The sequence below is a fragment of the Bombus vancouverensis genome, chromosome 11 (genome assembly GCF_051014615.1).
Source record: "Bombus vancouverensis nearcticus chromosome 11, iyBomVanc1_principal, whole genome shotgun sequence".
In the NCBI taxonomy this organism is placed as follows: Eukaryota; Metazoa; Arthropoda; class Insecta; order Hymenoptera; family Apidae; genus Bombus; species Bombus vancouverensis.
The window spans coordinates 1,653,842-1,676,201 of NC_134921.1; the positions used below are offsets into that span (position 1 = coordinate 1,653,842).

At 36.4% G+C, this 22,360-nt stretch overlaps 1 protein-coding gene and 1 long non-coding RNA gene across 3 annotated transcripts; one reads left to right on the plus strand and one right to left on the minus strand.

Annotated features, from left to right (window-relative positions):
- Window positions 1-743: 743 nt before the first annotated feature.
- LOC143303376 (uncharacterized) lies at window positions 744-15,315 on the minus strand. Of its 2 annotated transcripts, XR_013059589.1 has the most exons (3): window positions 14,878-15,315; window positions 2,124-2,208; window positions 744-1,058 (listed from the first exon to the last, which is right to left on the minus strand). It is a non-coding gene; the product is annotated as an uncharacterized LOC143303376 (long non-coding RNA). The 2 variants fall into 2 exon arrangements; XR_013059590.1 differs by lacking the exon at window positions 2,124-2,208 and having other exon boundaries at window positions 14,912-15,315.
- LOC117165095 (putative fatty acyl-CoA reductase CG5065) lies at window positions 4,309-22,118 on the plus strand. The gene is made up of 8 exons (XM_033348558.2): window positions 4,309-4,641; window positions 6,466-6,729; window positions 7,924-8,240; window positions 9,483-9,730; window positions 15,433-15,616; window positions 21,010-21,195; window positions 21,264-21,524; window positions 21,614-22,118. The coding sequence occupies exons 2-8, from the start codon at window positions 6,508-6,510 to the stop codon at window positions 21,690-21,692; spliced, it is 1,497 nt and encodes a 498-aa protein (XP_033204449.1). The 5' UTR covers window positions 4,309-4,641; window positions 6,466-6,507; the 3' UTR covers window positions 21,693-22,118.
- Window positions 22,119-22,360: the final 242 nt, after the last annotated feature.

The following is a 22,360-nucleotide window of genomic DNA, read 5'->3' on the forward strand; positions in this document are numbered from 1 at the left end:
AAATGTTCAAGACTTCCGCTTTAAAGTTTCTTCTTTTTTCATTATTATTATTTAATTTGTACTTTACAATTTGTCCAGCTGGACGTTCGGTAAATTAAATTTTTTTAACTTTACTGTTTTAAAGTGATCGCAAAAAATGTCTGCCGCGTCTGCACTAAAGATTCGAATGATTTTTATATTATTAAAAAATTTTAACAGATAATAATATAGAATTTCATACATATACTCTCAAAGAAGGAAAGAAAACTGAGGTGGTATTAAACGTGTTAGTGTATTAAAGAGACGAGTGGTAAAATGTAATGGTCAATGTATTTTAAATCGTCGGTCGCAATCGTTCCTCACTCGATTCTATCGTAGAACTCGTTGTGATAATTCGCTATGCTGATTACTATGAAAACTATCGTGATGATTTGCTAAAAAGATACTCGATGATACTCGATGAGGATATTGATATTAGAGAGCACGTTCGTCTATTTATAACCACAGTTATTATTACAAAAAGTTCGAATGTAATCCCGGTTGGCGATTACAAATAACGGTGATGATGTTTTGATCTGGAGTTCGTTATTTCTTGAATCTATCAGATCGAAACAGCGTTAACAATAAGGTTCTAAGGCACAACAATATGAGTCATTCCCGATTCGAATCGTCCAATGACTCACGTGCCGCTACAACTGTAATTCTTCTAAAAAATCTTATCGATGGTTTTGAGTATGAAGAAGTTTTACCCGAACTCAAGAAGATTTCTATAAACAAAGTTCAATTTATTTTCGTTCATACACATTGAGCTATATACATTTTTTAATACATTAACACTTTGACTACCACGCCGAATCAGATGTTTCGCTCAGGGTGCCAGGGGAGTATTTTTATTATTCAAAGCAAATAATAAATTGATGACGTAAGACAACATCCTTCCCCAATGGATCGTTTATCTTATTGGTGGTTACGGGTGACCACCGTGGCGCCTTGGTAACAGTTGATAGCGACATATTATAACCAGGCTTCGCATTTGTTATTTCGTCGTAAGCAAAACGTTCAGAATATGTTGTTGAAACCTGTGGAAGATATTAGTAAACAGTATTTACTCATTCTGTATACAGGGTGGTTGGCAACTGGTGGTACAAGCGGAAAGGGGGTGATTCTACGCGAAAAAAGAAGTCGAATATAGAATATAGAATAAAAATTTTTTTTTTAATTTTTTCTTTTAATTTTTCCATCGAGATAACGATCTACAGTGAGATCCGTTATAATGTACCGCACGCGTACCGAGCGAAAATTCAAAGTCGATTTTCTCGAAAACAAAGCCTCAAACGAAAAATTTTTATTCTCTATTTTCGACTTCTTTTTTCGCGTAGAATCACCCCCTTTCCGCTTGTACCACCAGTTATCAACCACCCTGTATATTATAGTATTGTAGTATTACTTTAACAGTAATAGAAAGGAAAAAAAAGTCTCATATACAAACTGATCAAGAAAAACCTTCCTAAACATCTAATTAAAATAGTCTGGGACATGATCATAAGCAGAACATTCATAATGACCGAAGGTTTAAACACATCAAGTAAAGAATTCTCCATAACAAACGGTCTGCAACAAGGTACAGTAAATTCCCCACTACTTTTCAGTATTTACAACAGCGACTTATTAAACCTCTCTAATCTCAATACATCCACCCACAAACGCTCCATAGCCTTCGCAGATGACCTAATCACCTACGTAACAGGCCGCAACACTAAGACAATAAAAACTGAACTGCAAGAACTTTTCGTAAAAATAAACGACTATTACCACGCATGGAAACTAAAAATCAACACAAGCAAATGCGAAACCATACTGTTGAGACCCAAGTTAAGTGAAATCGGCCCAACAGAAAGAGAACGCTGCAGAAAATGCCAAGTAAGAGAAAAAGCAAACAAAGGGGCACTCATACCACACAAAAACTGCGTAAAATACCTAGGAATGAACATAGACGACAAATTAAACTACAAGCAGCATACCGAAATCCAACTTGCTAAGGCCAATAAAGCATTCTGGAGAATAAAAAGACTATTCTACTTCAAACATCTCGACAGCAAAGTAAAAATACTATGCTACCAAGCACTAATTAGACCAATCATTACCTACGGTTGCCCAATCTGGTACAACATATCAGCCTCCCAGATGGAAAAAATCCGCATATTCGAAAGAAAATGCACCAGGGCTTGCCTGAGAACATACAGATCCGAACACAGCGGATTAAAAAAATATGTAAAAAACAAAACAATATACGACCTAGCCAACATTCACCGCATCGACTGTCACATCCTAAAGCTAATAAGAAACCACTTCGCGCAAGCGGCAAAAATAAAAGAAAACAGCTTAATTTTCAGATGCCTATTTCCTAACAACGCATATTACAAAAACACTCTGACAACAGGCCACATCCCCCCAGAAGCTTTCCTATACCTAGACGAAAAAAACTACCTCCAGGACCAAAACAACATCCCAATAATATATCACATAAAAAGAAAAACAGGGATCAAAACCATACTTTACGAAGAAAACATAAATGGACAGACCGCAGACTCCAGATGGAGATACAATATGGCCCTCCCCCGGAAAGATACCAAAGACAAACACAGAAAAAACACAAAAAATATTGGTGGATACAGAACCCATAACAAAATAAGAGAAAACATAAAACCGACAGAACTCAATTCTGACATCGCATAACACAGGTGTAAAATGTAAATATTGTAAATATTTGTAAATATTGTAAATATTTGTAAATATTGTAAATATTTGTAAATATTGTAAATATTTGTAAATAATCCTATTTGACATCCCCCTCTCCCGCCCCTCCCTCTCATCCCACTCCTCCCCAAAGTTACACAGCACCCAAAAAGCAGACTACCGAAGCGTTCTGTTTTGAGACTAAGTTTTCAGGACAGACAAAAATAAAAAAAAATACATAAAAAAGCTCCGCTCCCCAGCGGCTTAAACCCAAAAACTGTATTATACAACGAAAAATGTAAAGCGCCGACACATAACACAGCATGGCTACGTCGTACCGCCGCGTATCGGTACCTTTGCCTAACATATCATTACAAAAATTCACCGTTTATTGTGAATATGTACCTAAAACTGTATTCTTGGGTTCAATAAACAACTTTAAATCGTAAAGTAGTTAGCGCCTTAGGTTACGAACGTTCGGAACCCGGGTTCAAATCCCGGCGACCGGAGTCCGATTTTTCTTCCACTCATCTAAATTAGAAGAAAAATAGCAGTACCCCATCAGCGACATCTACAAGCCAGCATCTACAAGTATCACGGACAACACTTACGCCTCTCAAATTGGCAGCGAAAAGAGGTGTGACCGTGAAAGCGCTACCCGAGACCTCGATCATCGCGAATATATTATATAAGACTGTGGCAATCTGGATCTACCGCTACGACGCACACGGAACGGCGCTTTCTTCAGCAAAACTCGACGCCCCACCGCCGGCCCACGCAAGCAGGTGACAGGATACGAGACGATGACCCAAGCCAGGAGTGATGTAGTCATTGCAAAGTTCATGGGCATCACCACCAGCACGTCATACTAAAAGAGGAACAGAGACCTACGACCGTACGCGAAACGCTCCGCACCGTACCGACAGGTATCCACCGCCACAATCCTAAACCGGTGTAAATAAAGCGAGCGGTGTTGTTTGTAAATAAAGCGGAGAGACAGAGAGAGAGAGAGACAGAGAGAAAGAGAGAGGAGAAATATGAAACATGGAATGACGAAAAATATAGAAACTCTAATACGGTACAATTACTATCAAATTTAGTAAAAGAATGGAATAAAGTACTACACGGCTATATTATACGGTCAATTCAATCTATGCATCATCGCTATGCTATGTTGTTGATCCAGAAGGCATGACTACAAAATATTAATTACGATATGTTACACAATGTACCACAAAATTGTTACAAAATCATAAACAAGCATTATTTTTTCATTAATTAAATTGACATATGAGGAACATATGAGAAATAAATAGCGTTGACTTTTTTTTCTAATATTCCTTCGCGTAAATATGCCCTTCTATATCACATTAACAAGAATTTTTTAAGACTTTTCTTCTGGAAGAAAAATTGCAAAAACTGTTTGCTTGATAGCTTTTACGCGACACGTAACTTTTTTGTTTCTCTTGCTCTTTGCTCCTTTATTCCCTTCCTTGTATCTCTATCTCCTTCTCCATCTTTCTTTCCACGTTTTCCCTTCTGTTAACACGTGATCGTGACGGAGGGGAGCATAAAAGTAACGTCAATGAAGAGAACAGACAAGAAGAAGCAGTTATTATCCTTATTTTTATTTGATCGCGTCTAACAGTGAGAAGCGAACTGAGCTTCCATTCCATTTCGCGATACGATTCACGAAACTGAAAAGTAGAAAAGAACTCCACGAAGATATAACGACGAATTTCGTGCCTTTCCTGCAGTTACGGACCGCCATCGTGCTTATTTTATGTACCATCGGTGAGGTGAGAACAAACAGCACGCTACTGTGTAACAATTTGGAGAAACGAGGCCGTCAACGGTAATCACGGTGTTGCGAGACATCAGTAAGAAGAAGAGAAAAATAACCGAAGAAAATACAGGAAAGATCAAGTAAGTGGAACTTACTTTGACGTACACAAGGTGATAATAAATTTCATATTTCGTATGTTTGAAGCGTGCTGGCGCAGCATGGCTTTTCAGTTAAATACAGCCGGTTATCGGAACCAAACTTCCTATAAAACGAAACAAGACACGTCGATGCTTGAGATATGTCAATGAACGGTAGAGTGTTTAAGTTGAACAGTTATATCTGATCTGTTAATTCGACAAGATTAGTATGTAAGAAGAACAAAGATAAATGTGCATCTAGTGCTAGGCAACATTTTATTTAACTACTAAATAACAAATAACAAACCAATATAATATTTTAGTTGCGAATAAGAATGAAATTTCTTATTTAAGCACAAGTCTTTAAAATATCATTCGCAAATAAGAAATAATAATTAAATTATTTTTTGGCATCGTTTAAAAGACTTTCCCATTTGGATTTAATTGGAAAACGAATAATAATGTATAAATAGGTAGTTTTTGGTTTTGTCTTATCTGTTTCATTGTGTACAATGAAGAAGTCGTAAAATTAATATCGTTATTTTCCAACAGACAAATCACAATTTGCATTTGCTTTTCGAACAAGTTGTCCGAAAGCTGATGTGATATTGGCGTATTCGTCGTTAACAGGCAGCATTAAAAATTACAAATTGTAATTTACAGTAATCTTGCCGATTGAAATGTTATATTTGTGTAAAGATAAATTTGTTCAACGACCGATAGGTATTAATTAAAAATGGGTAAAAACGAGAATTATATTTATAAATAATAATTGACTCCATTATTTTAAATAATGTATTTAGATTTATTCAAGTAACAAATAATTTACTTGTATTTTTTATTTGAACTCTCAAGTATCCAATGATTTTATTTAAATGATTACTTAAATGATTATTTAAATGAAAATATATATATATCTAATTTATATACAGGGTGGTTGGTAACTGGTGGTACAAGCGAAAAGGGGGTGATTCTACGCGCAAAAAGAAGTCGAAAATATAGAATAAAAATTTTTCGTTTGAGGCTTTGTTTTCGAGAAAATCGACTTTGAATTTTCGCTCGGTACGCGTGTAGTACGTTATAACGGATCTCACTGTAGATCGTTGTCTCAATGGAAAAATTAAAAAAAAAAAATTTTTTTTTAAATTTTTATTCTATATTTTCGACTTCTTTTTTCGCGTAGAATCACCCCCTTTCCGCTTGTACCACCAGTTACCAACCACCCTGTATATATTACATGTGTATATTCTCAATAAACAAGGAATTCCTATTGGGAAGTTGTTTTGGCAAAAAAATTACGCGGCGATATTTCTCAGCGATCGCCTTCTGCTTGTTATGACAGTAAATTTAAAGTCTTTCAAACCGCGATATCCAAACCGCTCTGTTCTTGCCTAATTATATTTCTACAGCAATAGTTGATAGGTGACGAGCGACGTTTGACTGTAGTAATAAGAGTATACGTCACACTATAGCCATTCTCATATGTTTTCGCTTGCGCGAATTCCCACTTATGTAAGTGGGGAACCCTGAGCAATGAAAACTTTTTCGTATATACAGAGCTATATACTGATCTGATTTATACAACTACTTTTGAATATAATGTACTTAGAAATAAGTCATTACATGTCTCACACCGCAGTTCAGATAAAATATAAAGGAGCAAAATTGTGAAAAATGTTAATTCCTGGCAAAACTTCAGAAATGCTGCCTGCATTCCGATTTCGATGATTTTTGCAGAAATCGATATTCTGGACAACCTTCTCCTATACATATAAGGAGTGGACTCGCCTAGTTTTCGAGATATTATTTTTTATTATTCAATTACAGATATCGGGATTGAAAGCGCGAGGGTGCTGTGGTACTAGTACAATGAATACGGAATTTACAGAAAATTTAAATAAGGTGAATTCCATCGAGGGATTTTACGCCGGAACTGGAATTTTTATAACTGGGGCATCTGGTTTCGTGGGGAAAGGCCTTCTGGAGAAACTGATACGCGTGTGTCCACGCATCGTCGTTATTTTTATTCTGGTTCGTCCAAAAAAACACCAAACGATGGAACAACGATATAAAGAGATCATAGATGATCCCGTACGTAAATAACATTTTCGATGCTTTCAATATTTAAGACATTCATAAACCAAACCGATTAATTTCACATTTCATTAATTTCTCAATTTCATATTATATATATATATATATATGTCGGAGATGAAAGAACACCGGAGCCTTTGGAATTTTGGATAATCCCGCAACATTGTAACCTAGAGTCTACTATAGCTGTAATTGAACAATTGTAGTTATTCAATCCGATTGTAATTGTTCGAGAGTTGTGATAATGAGCTTGGGCTCGAGGCGACAGTCAGTCGCCGAACGTAGCCGCGGTCACGGGATGAACGCTTTGTCTAACAAAAGCATGGAATTCTATAGCTCTCTTTAAAAAGGAAATAGTTGTAACATGTACTCCGTAGTACATGTTCAGCTAGCCCGAGGGCCCGTTATAAATCTTAAGATTTAGCCAAATAAAGTCCTTCAAACAGACAAACAGTCTTTGTCCCAACTACGGGAAAATAGGGGAGACCTATTTTTCAACGAGCGGTGTCTCCCACTAGCTACTTTCCCTCGAGGGCGGCTAGCATCTTTTTCTAACCACCGATATGGAGATTGACCAATTAGCAGCAACGTCAATTTCCCTTACTTTCTGAACGAAGGCTTTTCTCGACGAATCCGATGATCTCGTGTCCTTAGACACACCCCATTATAGTTTTCCTCTGTGGCATCATCGGGACGGGAAAGTCATTCTCTCTCGCGATCTTATCGACGAAAAGAGTAACCTCTTACGACCAGTGAATTTTGTGAGCACGTTCATCTATCATCCCGTCGACCGCGGATTCGTTATTGAACCTAGGATCATTGTCATTAGTTTCTCGAGTACCTAACTACCACGGTTACTTGTCCGGTTCTATAATAATCGTATTTGCACTAGTCAATGTCTTCTCTATTGCATAACGACAACGTGTAACCCAAACGAAGATTCGTTTCACGCCCCTAACCCTAATTCTAATGTAAACCCGACATATATATATTTTATTATTATTTTATATATATTTTATATATTTTATATTATTTTATATATTTTATATATTATTTTATATACATATATATATATATATATATATATATATATATATATATAAACGTATATATAACAATGTGTTGATAGAAAATTAGTATATTCAATAACAATCTATGTTGGAAACTGAGCTTGTACCTTTTCTTCTTCAGATTTTCGATGATGCTAAAGCAAAGAATCCCTCAGCATTAAAAAAAGTTCACCCCGTAGAGGGTGACATAAGTCTACCAAAATTAGGTCTTTCGCAAGAAGACAGAAATATGTTGATAGAGAATGTGAACATATTGTTTCACGTTGCTGCCACTTTGAATTTCAAGGAGCCGTTGAATGCGGCCGTGAACACAAATGTGAAAGGTACTTTTAGTATCATTGAACTGTGCAATGAACTGAAGCATGTAATTAGCGTTATCCATGTTAGCACAGCTTATAGTAACGCAAATCTACCAGATATTGAGGAAAAAGTGTACAGGTAAGGATAAATGATATTTAATATTTAAATTATATTAATAATTAAATTTTCATGATCATGGTCGTATACACAGCTCTGGGAACTGTTGTTGCTGTAAGGGCAGAGGGGCAGAGGGTAAGATTATTACGTGTCAAAAAATGTTTCTCAGAAATAAGGCGTTTCAATCAAATTGCTAGGATTCGCCGCGCAATACGACTTGTGTCTGCAACTGAAATCTACTACTATTACAAAATATACGTGAAATACTTTATGTTTACCTTAAGTACGTTAACAAAAAATTTATGAAAAGTAGTTTAGTTTATATCATCTATGTTTAGTGACAAGTAATTTACAAAGCACAACCTTTAAAAATTCATAGTTCAAACTCCTCCTCTAGAGTTTCTAGACCTGATACGCGGCCGTGCATGTACTTGCGCACTTTGTTTTTATGTGTTTATGATACTGTAACGTGTAGCACGTTTAATATGTTAGAATCATATATCATACGCCATCTATGAGCTATTATCAGAAGTATAATGAGATGAGAATACAGAGCAATTTCATTGACGCTGATTAAGGAGAAATAAAAAAGCCAATAAGGAGAAAAGGATCGCTGTTCTGTACATATTATAGGATAAAGAGAAGCGAGCCCCGTGTCTTTTTGTCAAATACAATTTCATGTCCCTGTGCACTCACGAAGCTTCGAAACAAGCATGTGCGTCCATTTCTGTGCATTTTCCCGTGCTCAATTTTCTTTTCTTTTCTTCGATAACTGAAATCTTGAATTATGTTTACCTCATATGTAATTAATGTAATTAATTGCATTTTTACAAACTTTGTTATTCTTCATCTACATATTTCGTTCGTTATTTCTTTTTTTTAACTGTTGCGTTAATCATTTTCTTCTATGTTGTAACATAAAATTTAGTAATTATCTGCTGTGAATATATCGAACGTACAAATGATAAACAAGAGAAGCCAAATTGATGCAGCGAAATAACTCATAGAACGTAATTATTGTACAGAAAACGAGTATCGTTTTTTACGTACAGTGGCATCAAAATTAAACTCCGTCAACGGCAATGCCGACGACGAAATCGCTCGATGTTCTCGCCTTGCCATACTTCTGGTAAAAGCTCATAGATGACGCACGATATAGTGGTGTACATGTTGCACTGTTGTTATTCTCAATGTTTTCGGCAGTGCGGATACCAAGTTACGTAGATGATACTATATGATATCCTATTATTGATAATTTTTCAGCACGAGTATACAACCATCTAGCGTGATTGAGATTTGTGACAGTCTTGACAAAGAGTCGATTGAGCTATTAGAAGAAAGAATTTTAAAAATTCATCCAAACACATACACGTTCACCAAGAATTTGGCAGAACAGATTGTATCCAGCAACAGTAAAAGTTTCCCAGTTGCGATAGTGCGACCAAGTATAATTAGTGCCTCGCTGAAGGAACCGTGTCCTGGTTGGTTGGGCAATATCACTATACATATAGGTATTTCTATAAATATTTATAATGTTAATTCTTCATCGCTGCATATTTCATTTACATATATTGCGTGTAAGAGCGATCAACTATACTCGAGTGATTTCGAATAATATAAGTCTTTCGTATCACAAGATCTTAGTTCTCCTTAACTATCATAAGGAAGGAATCAATCAACAATAATATAACAATAATAATCAGAGTATAATAATTAAATGTCAACGTATAATAATTAAGACAACTAGATAATTAACAACGCTAACAATACTATCTGGACAACACAATCCGCACTCTCTGACTTCTCAACTCATACTGCTCTTAATTCGTTTATCGTCCCCTAGCAAGCCTTTGTCTTTTGCCTTAGCCTCACTAAAATTGTTTATAATTCGCATCTCAACAACCGCTTGTTTACAATCTGCACGACACCCCCCAGGTCCCTCGTCCACGATACTATAATATTATATACTATATATGTTCATTTTTCAAAGTGAAATAGAAAATAAATACCGCGATATTAATGAGGAAACAGGTGTTCGACCTTCGCGGAGAGAAACGGTCGCGGTAGAGCGCGTCAACGAGAGTAAATTCTCGTTACGATACGATAATCGACGCTACCAATCAGTCGATCTCCCATTTCGGTTAAGATAATAGGAATGATTAAAATGATGATAACAGGTTAAAATGAGTTAGACAGGTTAAAATATACACTTTATTCCAACAACTTTGAAGAGTTAAGTATTAATATACGTGGTGTAGACGTGTTCTCAACGAAGTGTAAATAGCAAGTTTAAGATGTTGACCGATCAAATATTTAATAGCGAGTTAAGATGTTGTCTGATCAAAGGACGTAAAACCAATGAAGTTCGGAGATGGTACTGTCGCGGAAGAGAACTAGTGATGGGTGTGCCTAAAGCACGGGACAAGCGGATTCGTTGATGGCAATTTTGGTTAGGATAGTGAGGACAACGGTCATTGCTGCTAATTGGATAAAAAAAAACTGGTAGGTAAGGATGGGTGCTGGCCGCCCCCAATCAAAGATCGCTTGTGGGTGGTATTGTGCATGGGAAAAACTCGCTTTCTCGTGTTTTTCCGGAATGGACAATAAGTCTGAGAAATGCTTCAATTTAAAGGACACTTGTGTGGTCTTAAGGGCCTTAACTATTAAAAATGCTAAAATTTATGATTGATCCTTGAGATTATCGAAAGACCGCCAACAAGGGTGTTTAGGCATCTGGTGGCCATCTTGCTGGAGGGATAGAGTCTGGTTTATGTAGAGAGCCACGGGAGGTAACAACAGGAAAATATTTCTTAGCGCGTGAAATAATCGACTCTAAATGGAATGAAGAACTTAATGTTCATGATTTCAAAATATTAGAAAGTTTACTTTACTACTTTACGAAAAAACCGTTTTTGAAGAGTTAAGTTGCGTCGAGAAAGCCACGATTTGACGTAAAGGACATATGATACATGTGAAACTCATCGAAATAGGCTGCTTTTTGAGAAGTCGAACAGGAATAACATTTTTAGGCAATGAAATTGAAATATTCACAAAGAGTGGAGTTAATTAATTTCTGAGAAGGTAAATGACTCTAACCTTTACTAGATAACCGTTTTTAAAGCTTGCAGTTCTGCCCGAGCAGCTGAGCTAAACAGACGTGAGAAACTGTGCTTCAGTGAAAGTGCGACAAGCAGTCAGGTAGACAAAACGACAACGAACATTGCCAAATGGTTGAAGCTTCAAAATGCAACAACAAATACCGCCAATGAAAATAACAAAGGTGAAGTATACTACATAAATAAAGCTACAAATATGTTAAGCAGAAAACGACCAATTAACAAAGAACAGGAAAGCTCAACTATAAAAGAAATGGAAACGTTGTAAAACCAAGAAGAAAACAGCTACAATGATGAACTGTCATATCAAGATGAACACTGAAAGGTAGCAACAGCAAACAAAAAATGTAAAATAATACCAGGCACAAGCGCTATAAAAATTTCCGACACCGATACGCATCAGTGGCTACAAGGCATCTCACTCCGAAATTCGTTCAGTTCACTGGTAGAAGAGATAGATATGGACCCAAAAGAAAAAAAAACAACTTATATCGTTAAACCACCACCGATCTACATTCATGGCCAAATAATAGATCCCCTAATTGAACTATTGAACAACACTGATGGAAAAGTAAACTTCAGCATAAAGGAATTAAAACTGGAACAAGTAAATGTACAAACAAAAACTCCAGAAATCTTTAGAAAAGTGACGCGAGCATTAACCTTTTCGCTTCGGGTGCCGCTTATAGGCGGCGACCACGCGACGATCGGCACCCCATATATCAGGCATACATCAGTGCCATCTGTAGTCAATAATATATTTTTCCGTTACTGGCAGAAGATGTAAATTATACTTATCATATTGGAGCAAAGATTGTTTTATTATTGTTTTATTCAGCACAGTTGTTATTTAAAACTTAGGAAAACATTTATACAGCAATCACGCCACATTTGTGGCGCGCGCCTCCGTACAAGGAGAACACTTGGGTGAACTGGACTGCCGAAGCGAAAGGGTTAAAGGAGAAAAACGCTGGGTATCATACATACCAGCTCAAAACAGAAAAAGCTACAATATAGTAATTAGAAAACTACACTCAAGAACAAACATAAAAAATATATGTGAGGAATTAGCAAAAATCAGACACCAAGTAAGAACAACAAATAATATAACCAGATACGATACGAAACAGCCATTGCTACTGTTTCTAATAGAACTTGAATCCAAAACTAATAACAAAGAAATCTTTGATATTAAAAAAACCTTGTTATAAGAAGCCTTGTTATAAGAAGGGCATACCGTGTAATGCATACGGTGTCAACAATACGGAAAAACACAAGAAAATTACTGCAGCAGAAACCCAGCGTGTGTCAAATATGCAGAAAACCACTTAACAACAAACTGCCCATACACAGGAAAAACAGACAAAGTAAAATGTTATAACTGTAATGGAAACCATCCAGCTAGCTAAAACAACCGCAACGTAAACTGTTTCTACCGCTGAGAAGCAGAACATACAGCAACTATCACTCACAACAAGAAATTGTAGAATCCGAGCAAACACGAAATGAGTAAAACTCCTGATTTGCTTGATTTTGCAGCAATATAAGGACAAAACGGAAACAAATTAAAAATAACATCCAGTCTTGAGCTTAGCTCCGATCATACACCGATAATAATAGAATACGTAAACAAACCAATATTTTATAGCAATTCAGAGTCGTTTTGCAATAAAACCACTAAATGGCAAACATTTAAACAAGTAATTGAAAACAAAATCAACAACATTGACAGAAATTATACAAGAAGCAGCATGGGAAACTACTACTTACGAACTAAATAATAGACAAACAAAAATAATTCCACTAGACATCCTTGACAAAATCAAAGAGAAAAGAAAAGCGAAAGTAAAATAGCAAAAACATAGAACATGTGAAAACATTTAAAGAAAAAACATTTAAAGAAACTTGCAAAGGAAATAAAAAGTAAAATAAGAGATGATAATAACGAATTCTCAAAATTCATAGAGACATTCTCTGCGCACGAGGCTGCCAACTATTTTCTGTGGAAAGCCACGAACAAAATAAAGAAGTCAAAAAAATTAATCCCAGCAATCAGAAAACCAGATAACAGATGGGCCAGAAGCAACAAAGAACAAGCTGAAGAATTTTCCAACCATCTTTGTAACACGCATTTACTCATTCAGACGAAGATGCTCAAAATACTAGTACCTCAACTAACAAGCATACCTAATATAACAACACAAGAAACTAGAATCATAATCAAGAAAACAAAAAACAATAAAACACCAGGAATCGACCTAATCAATGGTAAAATCTTGAAAGACCTTCCCCCAAAAGCAATACGTTTAATCACAATAATATTCAATGCAATTTTAAGAACCAATGTTTTCCTAATCTATGAAAGATAGCATAGATCATAATGTTACCTAAGCCAATAACGTAATGTTACCAAAGACCCACATCAAACTGCATCTTACAAATCAATATCACTACTTCACGTGTTTTCCAAAATACCAGAGAAAATAATATACGACCGTCTAAAACCAACAATAGACAAAGAAAAATGAATATCAGATCACCAATTTGGATTCAGAAACAAGCGCTCCAAACGATAGAGCAAATGCACAGGCTCGTCAACGAAATTTTACTAGCGATGGAAAAGAAAAAATACTCTACAGTACTCTTCATGGACATCGAGAAAGCATTTGACAAAGTGAACCGTGAAAGCCTCTTACAAACAACCAAAAAACATTTCCTAAGACAAATTTACCACTTACTCAAATCATACCTAATTAATGGAACCCTTGTAGTAAAAACAAAGGACGCATATTGTGAAGTTAAAGACATTAAGGCAGGGGTACTGCAGGGAAGCGTCTTAGCACCCATTTAATATACAATATACAAGGCCAACATACCAACAACTACCAACAGCAATACGGCTGTACTAGTCAAGCACACTAACCCTGAAACAGTAGTCATATTACTTCAAGAGCATATCACAAAAATAGAAAAATGGTTACAAGATAAAGAAATAAGAGCAAAGCCCAGTAGATGCAACCATGTACACTAGGAAAACGAAAACCATCAAATATCCAACTGAATGGCACGCACATAACACAAACAACGCAAGTTAAATACCTAGGACTCCACTTAACCACACAACTTATATGGAAGCAACATACTAAATCAATTATCGACAAAATACGGATAAAATGAAGACAGATGTACTGGCTAACTAGTCGAAACTCTAAACTCAGCATGGAAAACAAACTAAAAATTTATAAAACGATAATAAAACCAATTTGGACGTACGGAATACCATTATGGGAGACAGCGGCAATAAGTCACATAAATAAATTGATGTCGCTAAAATCGAAGATACTGAGAATAATAGTCAACTCTCCATGGTATGTCAGAAACGAGGATATACACAAAGACCTAAAAATACTAACGGTCAAACAAGAAATCGGTAGATACGCAAAAAGATACAAGGAAAGAATGGCAACACATCCAAATCAGCTGACTGCTGAAGCGAGCAAAACTCTCATAAAAAAAGACTAAAAAGAAAGCAGCTCACTGACATCATTTGTGGCGGCACTCGACAGCAACTATTACCGGACGACGGTAGCGCAGTGGTTAGCGCCTTTGGTTATGAACGTTCGGGACCCGGGTCTCAAATCCCGGCGCCTGTAGTCCGATTTTCCTTCCACGACTTCTAAGCGAAAAGAAAAAGCAGCAGTACCCCAGTAGCGACATCTAAACCAGCAGCGACATCTACACCAGCAGCGACATCTACACCAGCAACGACATCTACAACAGTAGCGATATCTACACCAGCAGCACCACTATCACCCACAACTATCTACACCTCACACTAAAGAAATAAACTGGACAAACTTGAAGATGGTATTCTGCTGGGGGTAACCATCCACATGTTAATTAACAATAAAGCTAGAAAAATTTACCGAATGTCCAGCTGGAGAAATTGTAAAGTACAAATTACATAATAAAAAGAAAAACAATTTTTAAAGCTCTACTTTTGCTGTCAGTCACGAATATCCTTTCTATCTATTTATAGCCACATTTCGAGGCAGTCGAGAAGCATGAATTAGTTTTAACCAAGTTTGTTGTTGCAGCTCTCGGACTATTTATCAGCAGAGGTTTCGCTAAAATAGCGTTGGCTAAGGCAGACACAATAACGGATACAGTACCCGCTGATTATGTGGTCGACACGATATTATGTGCCGCATGGCACGTCACGCGGCATCGTGATATGAACATCAAAGTGTACAACTGTACGAATAACGCGCGCCCTATCAAGTAATATTTATTACGGAATTTTTTCAAGCAATTTAATTGAATTGTTGGAGTATCGTAAAACCAGTAATTTATTTAAGCGACACGATCAATGGGAATGCCAATGAATGAAAAGCATTTCATCGTAAATGAAATAATTCAAATGCTAAAGATTATACAGGGTGGTTGGTAACTGGTGGTACAAGCGGAAAGGGGGCGATTCTACGCGAAAAAAGAAGTCGAAAATATAGAATAACAATTCTTTTTTAATTTTCTTTTTTTTTTTAATTTTTCCATCGAGGTAACGATCTACAGTGAGATCCGTTATAACGTACCACACGCGTACCGAGCGAAAATTCAAAGTCGATTTTCTCAAAAACAAAGCCTCAAACGAAAAATTTTTATTCTATATTTTCGACTTCTTTTTGCGCGTAGAATCACCCCCTTTTCGCTTGTACCACCAGTTACCAACCACCCTGTATAACTGGAAGTAAAAAGGGACTATACTAAATTTCTTCTGTGTTCACATACAGTTAACTTATTCCCATTTAGCTGCATGAATTATAAAAACGTGCTAGCATTTTTTTCGAATCAAATTCGTATAATCAGATCAGATCCTTAAGCGAATAGGACGTGTTTGTAAACTGAGCATCGTTCCCTTCCAGCTTGAATCAATCATTTAGTGCGCGAATGTTTGCCATATACTTCCTTATAGTATTTGCTTATAAATCAAGTACGTTTCATCGTGTGTGGATCGTTTGTATCGAAGATGACTTGCAGGTATTTTGCAGCCTGTTCTGCTTAACCTTCGTTCACTTAGTGTCGTTTTTCCACGGAGGTGTTCGTTTAATATGCCTTTAAATGTCTTTGATTGTTTTCCACAGAGAGTAGTTTACCACTGATGTGTGGTGCCCAAGTTCTTTCCAAAGCTTTGAATTTTTTATTCTTTTCATCCAGTAGAAGTTGCTTTACTTGCTTTATAAGTATGTTTGCCATTCTTTTGCTGTTCTTCTTTTCTCTTTCATTTTGTTTAATATAAATAGTTAATATAAATAGTTGAAAGCTGTTTCATTGATGTAGGGAGTAGCTTCGTACGTGTCTGAATTGAATTGTTTCCGCGGTGAAAAATTCCGCGGCTGATTCGATGTTTTCTTTCGTTTATGAGGGGATATTGCAGGTTAGAGTTTTGTCTAGGTGCTGCTGAAATGTCGGCTAGCGAGTGGATTTTATTGTAATTGATTTTGGTCTCGCGATCTGGTCTTTGATCTGACGATTGTGGTCTTCTATATGACGAGTGAGGGTGATTAGAACGTGGTCAGATGTCAGTTTTGCCTTTACATTAGGTAAACTGTATGTCGCTTATGTTTGGGAGAAAAATCTGCGATCGCAAAATCAGTTATGTTTTCTTCTATTAAGCAAATGCAAATATAAAGCAAAATGCAAATGTTAATGTTGTTTGCCGCATTTGTTGTTGCAGAATGGTCCCGAGTTTGTCTACTTTTTCGACAAGAAGATTTGAGACGTTAGCTTGGTTGCCTTTTGTTGCTGTGATCTGAGATCAAAGCAACAAAAAAGCTGCTCTGCTTCTTTATCTCTTAATTTCGACAACGTTCTTGCTCGTATTTTCTTTCGAATTTTACATCGCTTATAATTTGCCGGATGCTTTCCCTGACAGTTCACGCAGATGACAGGGTCGGTTCTTCTTCCTTTTTAAGACACAGTGAGGAGAGATATGATTCAGCGTATTTCATACAGAATGGTTTGCCGTCTCAATAATTTTTTGCGTTTCCGTGTTGTTGGCAACGTGTATGCTGTTGGCTGTTTCTTTTAGATTTTGCTAGTTCTGCCAGTGTTGGCCAGTCTTCTTCCGATTCGCATAAATTCTTATCGTTTGGAACCGGCTGTAATTCAACCACGCGTAGTGTGAGTAGTTTCTGTGCTTTTCATGTTTATCATGTGGCATACTTGATATCTAAATTCTTGTAGATCATCTTTGATAAGTTGTTTTGACGTCGAGTGGTGAAGCTCTCTTATTATTACTTTGCATTTTCTAGAGTCATTCGATTGAAAGGTGTAGCAACTAGCATTGTGTGTGTCTAATGCGGCCACAATTTTATCATACCATTCTATTTTTTCACGCAGGAACATGTGTTGACATGTTTTATAATACTTGGACCTGACCGCTTACTCATAAAGAAATCAATCAACACACCTTTGCACTAATATATACCATTTCAACGAATACACTTCCGAAGAAGTTAGTTGATGACAATAAGCACCATAATCCTGTTCCGTAGTCGGACACAAATTACGATCAAGATAAGAGATTGAGAAAATCGGTCTATAAGAAATAGACGCAGGAAATAACAAACCTTAGAATATTAGTATACAAGGTTATTCACTTAACTGGTACTATTACAATATTATATACAGAAAATTATACCGAACATGGCTACATAACTAAGTTTGTTCAGACATAACATTCTGAGATTACATCGAATACCATCTGACGTAACATCTGTCCTTTAGTACTGAGGTTCGTTTGTACTGAAGTAATTAAGTCTGTTGGTGTTTATGCATTTCAAAAGATTTTTGCCTCTTACTGTGATAAGTTTGCTGCCCCATTGTGTATGTTTAGCGTTATAGTCTCCTCCAGCTATGAATCTATTGCCCAGGTTTTCGAGAAATTTATCGAAGTCTTCTTTGGAAATAGAATGTTTAGAAGGACAATATACTGCTGATGTGGTGATTGAATCATGCCAATCTTCTATCGCTACGTTTGTAGCTTGGAGGTAGTCCTTCTTGAACGATGGAAGCTTATAATGCTTAATGCTGGTCTTGATGATAATTCCGGTGCCGCCATGTGCCTTTCCACTGGGATGTTGTGTATGGTAAAAGTTATAACCATTTATTTTCAGGTAATTTTTATCGATGAAGTGAGTTTCAGATATAAACATTACGTCAATTTCTTGTTGTTTTAGGAAGATTTCTAGTACGTATTGATGCTGAGCTAGACCGTTAGCATTCTAAATTGGCTTTATTTTACGTTGAAGCGTGTTAATTTGTTCACGATGATTGTAAGCAATGATAACAAGTTATTGATTTGCTCTGTTTATTTCACGATTAATTTTTCAAGCCTATTGAAGTTATCCGTGTTTTGTGAACTGGGAACACTATTTTGTGAATGATCATTATAGATTTTCGATCTGCTTTGATTTCCTTGAACTACCTGTGCATACGAGGTTGGAAGAGTAGTGAATTTTTGTGGAATATGTACTTGGTTGGTTAGGTTCTTAACTCTGGATTTAGGGTACTTATTTTTATACAAGATCTTGCAGGCTATGCAACCTTTATAGTTCGCAGGATGCTCTCCTTGACAGAGGATGCACTTCGCAGAAATTTCTGAAAATTTACTGCACTGATCTGTAGAATGAAGACCAGCACATTTAACGCAGCGGTAATTGTGATTACAAATTTCTGTGTGCGGCCGTACCTTTGGCATCTTTTACATTGAACTATCTCTTTTTTCATAAAAGGTGGTTCAATTTTTACTACAGAATTCATTAAACGGTTGATGTCATAGACTTCTTTATTATTTGGCTGTTGCTTTAAATCAATAAAGTCAAAATCAATAAAGGATAGCGGTATTTTTGTGATACTATTATATATATTGCTAATTTTGGTTACTTCATAGCCATGATTTAAGAGTTCAAGCTTCAATTCATCTAAGTTAGTTGAGTGGTGCATGTTGCGAAGTACCACAAGAAAAGGTCTTTCTTATTTCAGTTGATATGTGTGGAAATTTGCGTTCAGGGTTTTTAGTAACTTTATTAGTTTTCTATAGGAATCTGGATTAGCCGATAGAATTTTAACCTGATTATTTTTTATTTTTAGTTTGTAATTCTCTTTGTTAACATCTTTCTCGATAGACTTTACCATTGTTTGAATATCGATGACATCATCGATGAAGATTGCTGGGGGGAGGGGAGGACCTTCTTGCGTATGTTGATTTATAAATGTTTCAACTACGTCCATAGAATTGTCTGTAAATTCTAATATTGCAAATCTATTAGAAGTAGTAATATGGCTTGTTGACGATTCGTTCCGACTAGTGTTTACGTTTTTTTTAACTATATCTAGCTTACGTTTTTTACTGTTGTTTGTGTAGTTTAAGAGATGGGACAGACCATCCCTTTGGATCGAATTACTTGGACCATCCTCGAGCCAGTCAATTCAAATTGAAATAACCAGTCGAGAGGCATATTGGTCTTTTTATAGATAATATATTGAGCTTACTAGTTCTAATATATTTTTCTAGTATTCTACCGCAAGGCACGTTAATTCTTGGGCCCTATAGCGTTTGCTTTGTATTGAAGTGTTCCGCTGCGATGTATTTGTCACCGAAGGATTGAAAATACTCTTCTCATTTTTGTAATGTCATTTTGTGTCTCGGTGGTGTATATACTGCTGACATGTGCAAGTAATTGCTGTTAGTTTGCATTGTAACGGTGATTGCTTGAACATGTTCCTGACTAATTTGACTATGTAAGTGGTGTTTGATATCGTTTCTTATTATCACTGCAGCCCCTCCGTGTTCCCCCTATTGTGACGTCGAATTTAAAGTTCTTAGGCGACCATCAAACCGCTCTGTGTTCTTGCCTAATTATACTTGCACAGCAACAGCTGATAAGTGACGAACGACATTTGACTGTAATAATAAGTGTACATGTTACGATGTTGCCATTTTCATATGTTTTCGCTAGATCGGGTTCCGGGTTAAATGGATAACCCTGTATGCTCGACGAGGGCTCTTAAGAGATTAGTTTTGTTGATAAATGTCGCTGCAGTTATAATTTAAACACATCATTAGCTAGAGTTAATTTCATTATTGACAATGCTTTTCAACAGTCTCATCCGGAAATAACAAGAGTACGAGAGTAAACTAACAATACCTGCCAGACTCCGTCTTCCACTTTGCATTAGCTTCTTCTTATGTGATCCTGATATCGAGGGTCTGGAACATATTTATAATTTTCTTAAACAATGTTCCGTAAGAATTTAATTACATTTAAATAAATAATAATGAATAATTGGAAACCTTGTTACGTTTACTACGAAATTTTCAGTCCGAATTATTAAATTATTAAATGAATTATTCAAACTATACGTAAATATACTGTATTTGCTATACTGTATCTGGTCTAAAGCAAGTAGTAAATAAATAAATAATGTAATTAAGACAGTTGCTCCTTTAAGCATTCTATGCTTACGTTCACTTTTGCTCTCAATAGCTTCATTTAATAAACTGGAGACATGGCTGAAATTATATAATATTTCATGTGATACTCTAATAATGATAAGCTCCATTGAAATATAATTCGATTATCTCTATCAGCGTAAACGTTTCAATTTTCAAGATACGGTGAGCTGAAGGACACATTCGTGAAATATGCCATCGAAATACCGATGGACGGTTTGTTGTGGTACCCGTGGTGTGCGATGGTATCTAACAGATATGTTTACAGTATTCTGACTTTATTTCTGCATACTTTGCCTGCTTTCATCGTGGATATCTTTTTAAGGCTTCGAGGTAGTAAACCAAGGTGAGTATTCTATCGTTTGTCAAGCAACGAGCTACCGCACGTTAGAATACTTAAAAATGGTATTTCAGAATGATGAAAATTAGCAAATATTACGATACGATGTCGACAGTGACAAATTACTTTAGCATACGGCAATGGTCCTTCAAAAGAGATAACGTTATCGATATGATGAAGGAAGTGAAAACGCTAGAAGACAGCGATATCGTTGAATTGGACTTGCAAGATATGGACTGGGACAAGTACATTGCAATTTGCGTCATAGGAATAAAGAAATTTATTTTTAAAGAGGACCCTAAATCTTTAGATGCAGCGCGGCGGCGGTTATCGATGTACGTATAGAAATGTCTTCGCATAGAAAACTAGTAACTAATATAAACATTTTTGTATATCCGACTAATAATATTTTCTTTTATTTCAGATTTTACTGGCTACATCAGATGACTAAAGCATTCGCTATAATTATTTTATTAACGATAATACTGCGTGTTATGTACTGACCTGTTACGTCCGGTGACTGTTTACGTTTGAGGCGACCACCAGCTGTGCACATAGAATTAAACAGATTGCAATAATCCTAAGGAACTGTCCATGGAACGAGGCTTTCTTATTTACCGCTGAGGCCGTCAATTGGCATAAAACGTCTTCGAGTCAAAAGGTTCCTTATGGTTATTGCTCCATCAGGTAAAAATTGGGATCCCACCCGCTAGCGACAAGTGGTGGGGCGATCATCACCGAGCGAGAATTTTCCTTTGCGACAACATCGTCACCGGACTAGACTGGTTCAACGACTACAGATCAGTCAACATCTCTTTACCGGGTTTTCACCCTTCAATCATTCGCCTACTTAACTTATACCGTACGCACCAGCGTAACTATCCTTTCTACAAGGTTGTTGGAAATATATAATATCTTTGAACTGTTAATCAAGCATTATACTCATTAAACTACCTCTATTATCCTAATCGAAATAGGGGATCGATCAGTTTGTGACATCAATCACATCTCAACCTACATCAGAGATAAGACATCAACTCCCAACCTTCGGACACTTTTCCACGTCATAACCTACACCGAGCCCCCTCAACATCCTCAAACCAAAACGTATATAAACCGAGACTTCACCCAGCTCGGGCAGTTCTTGTTCTAGTCGCTGTTCTTGTGCAAC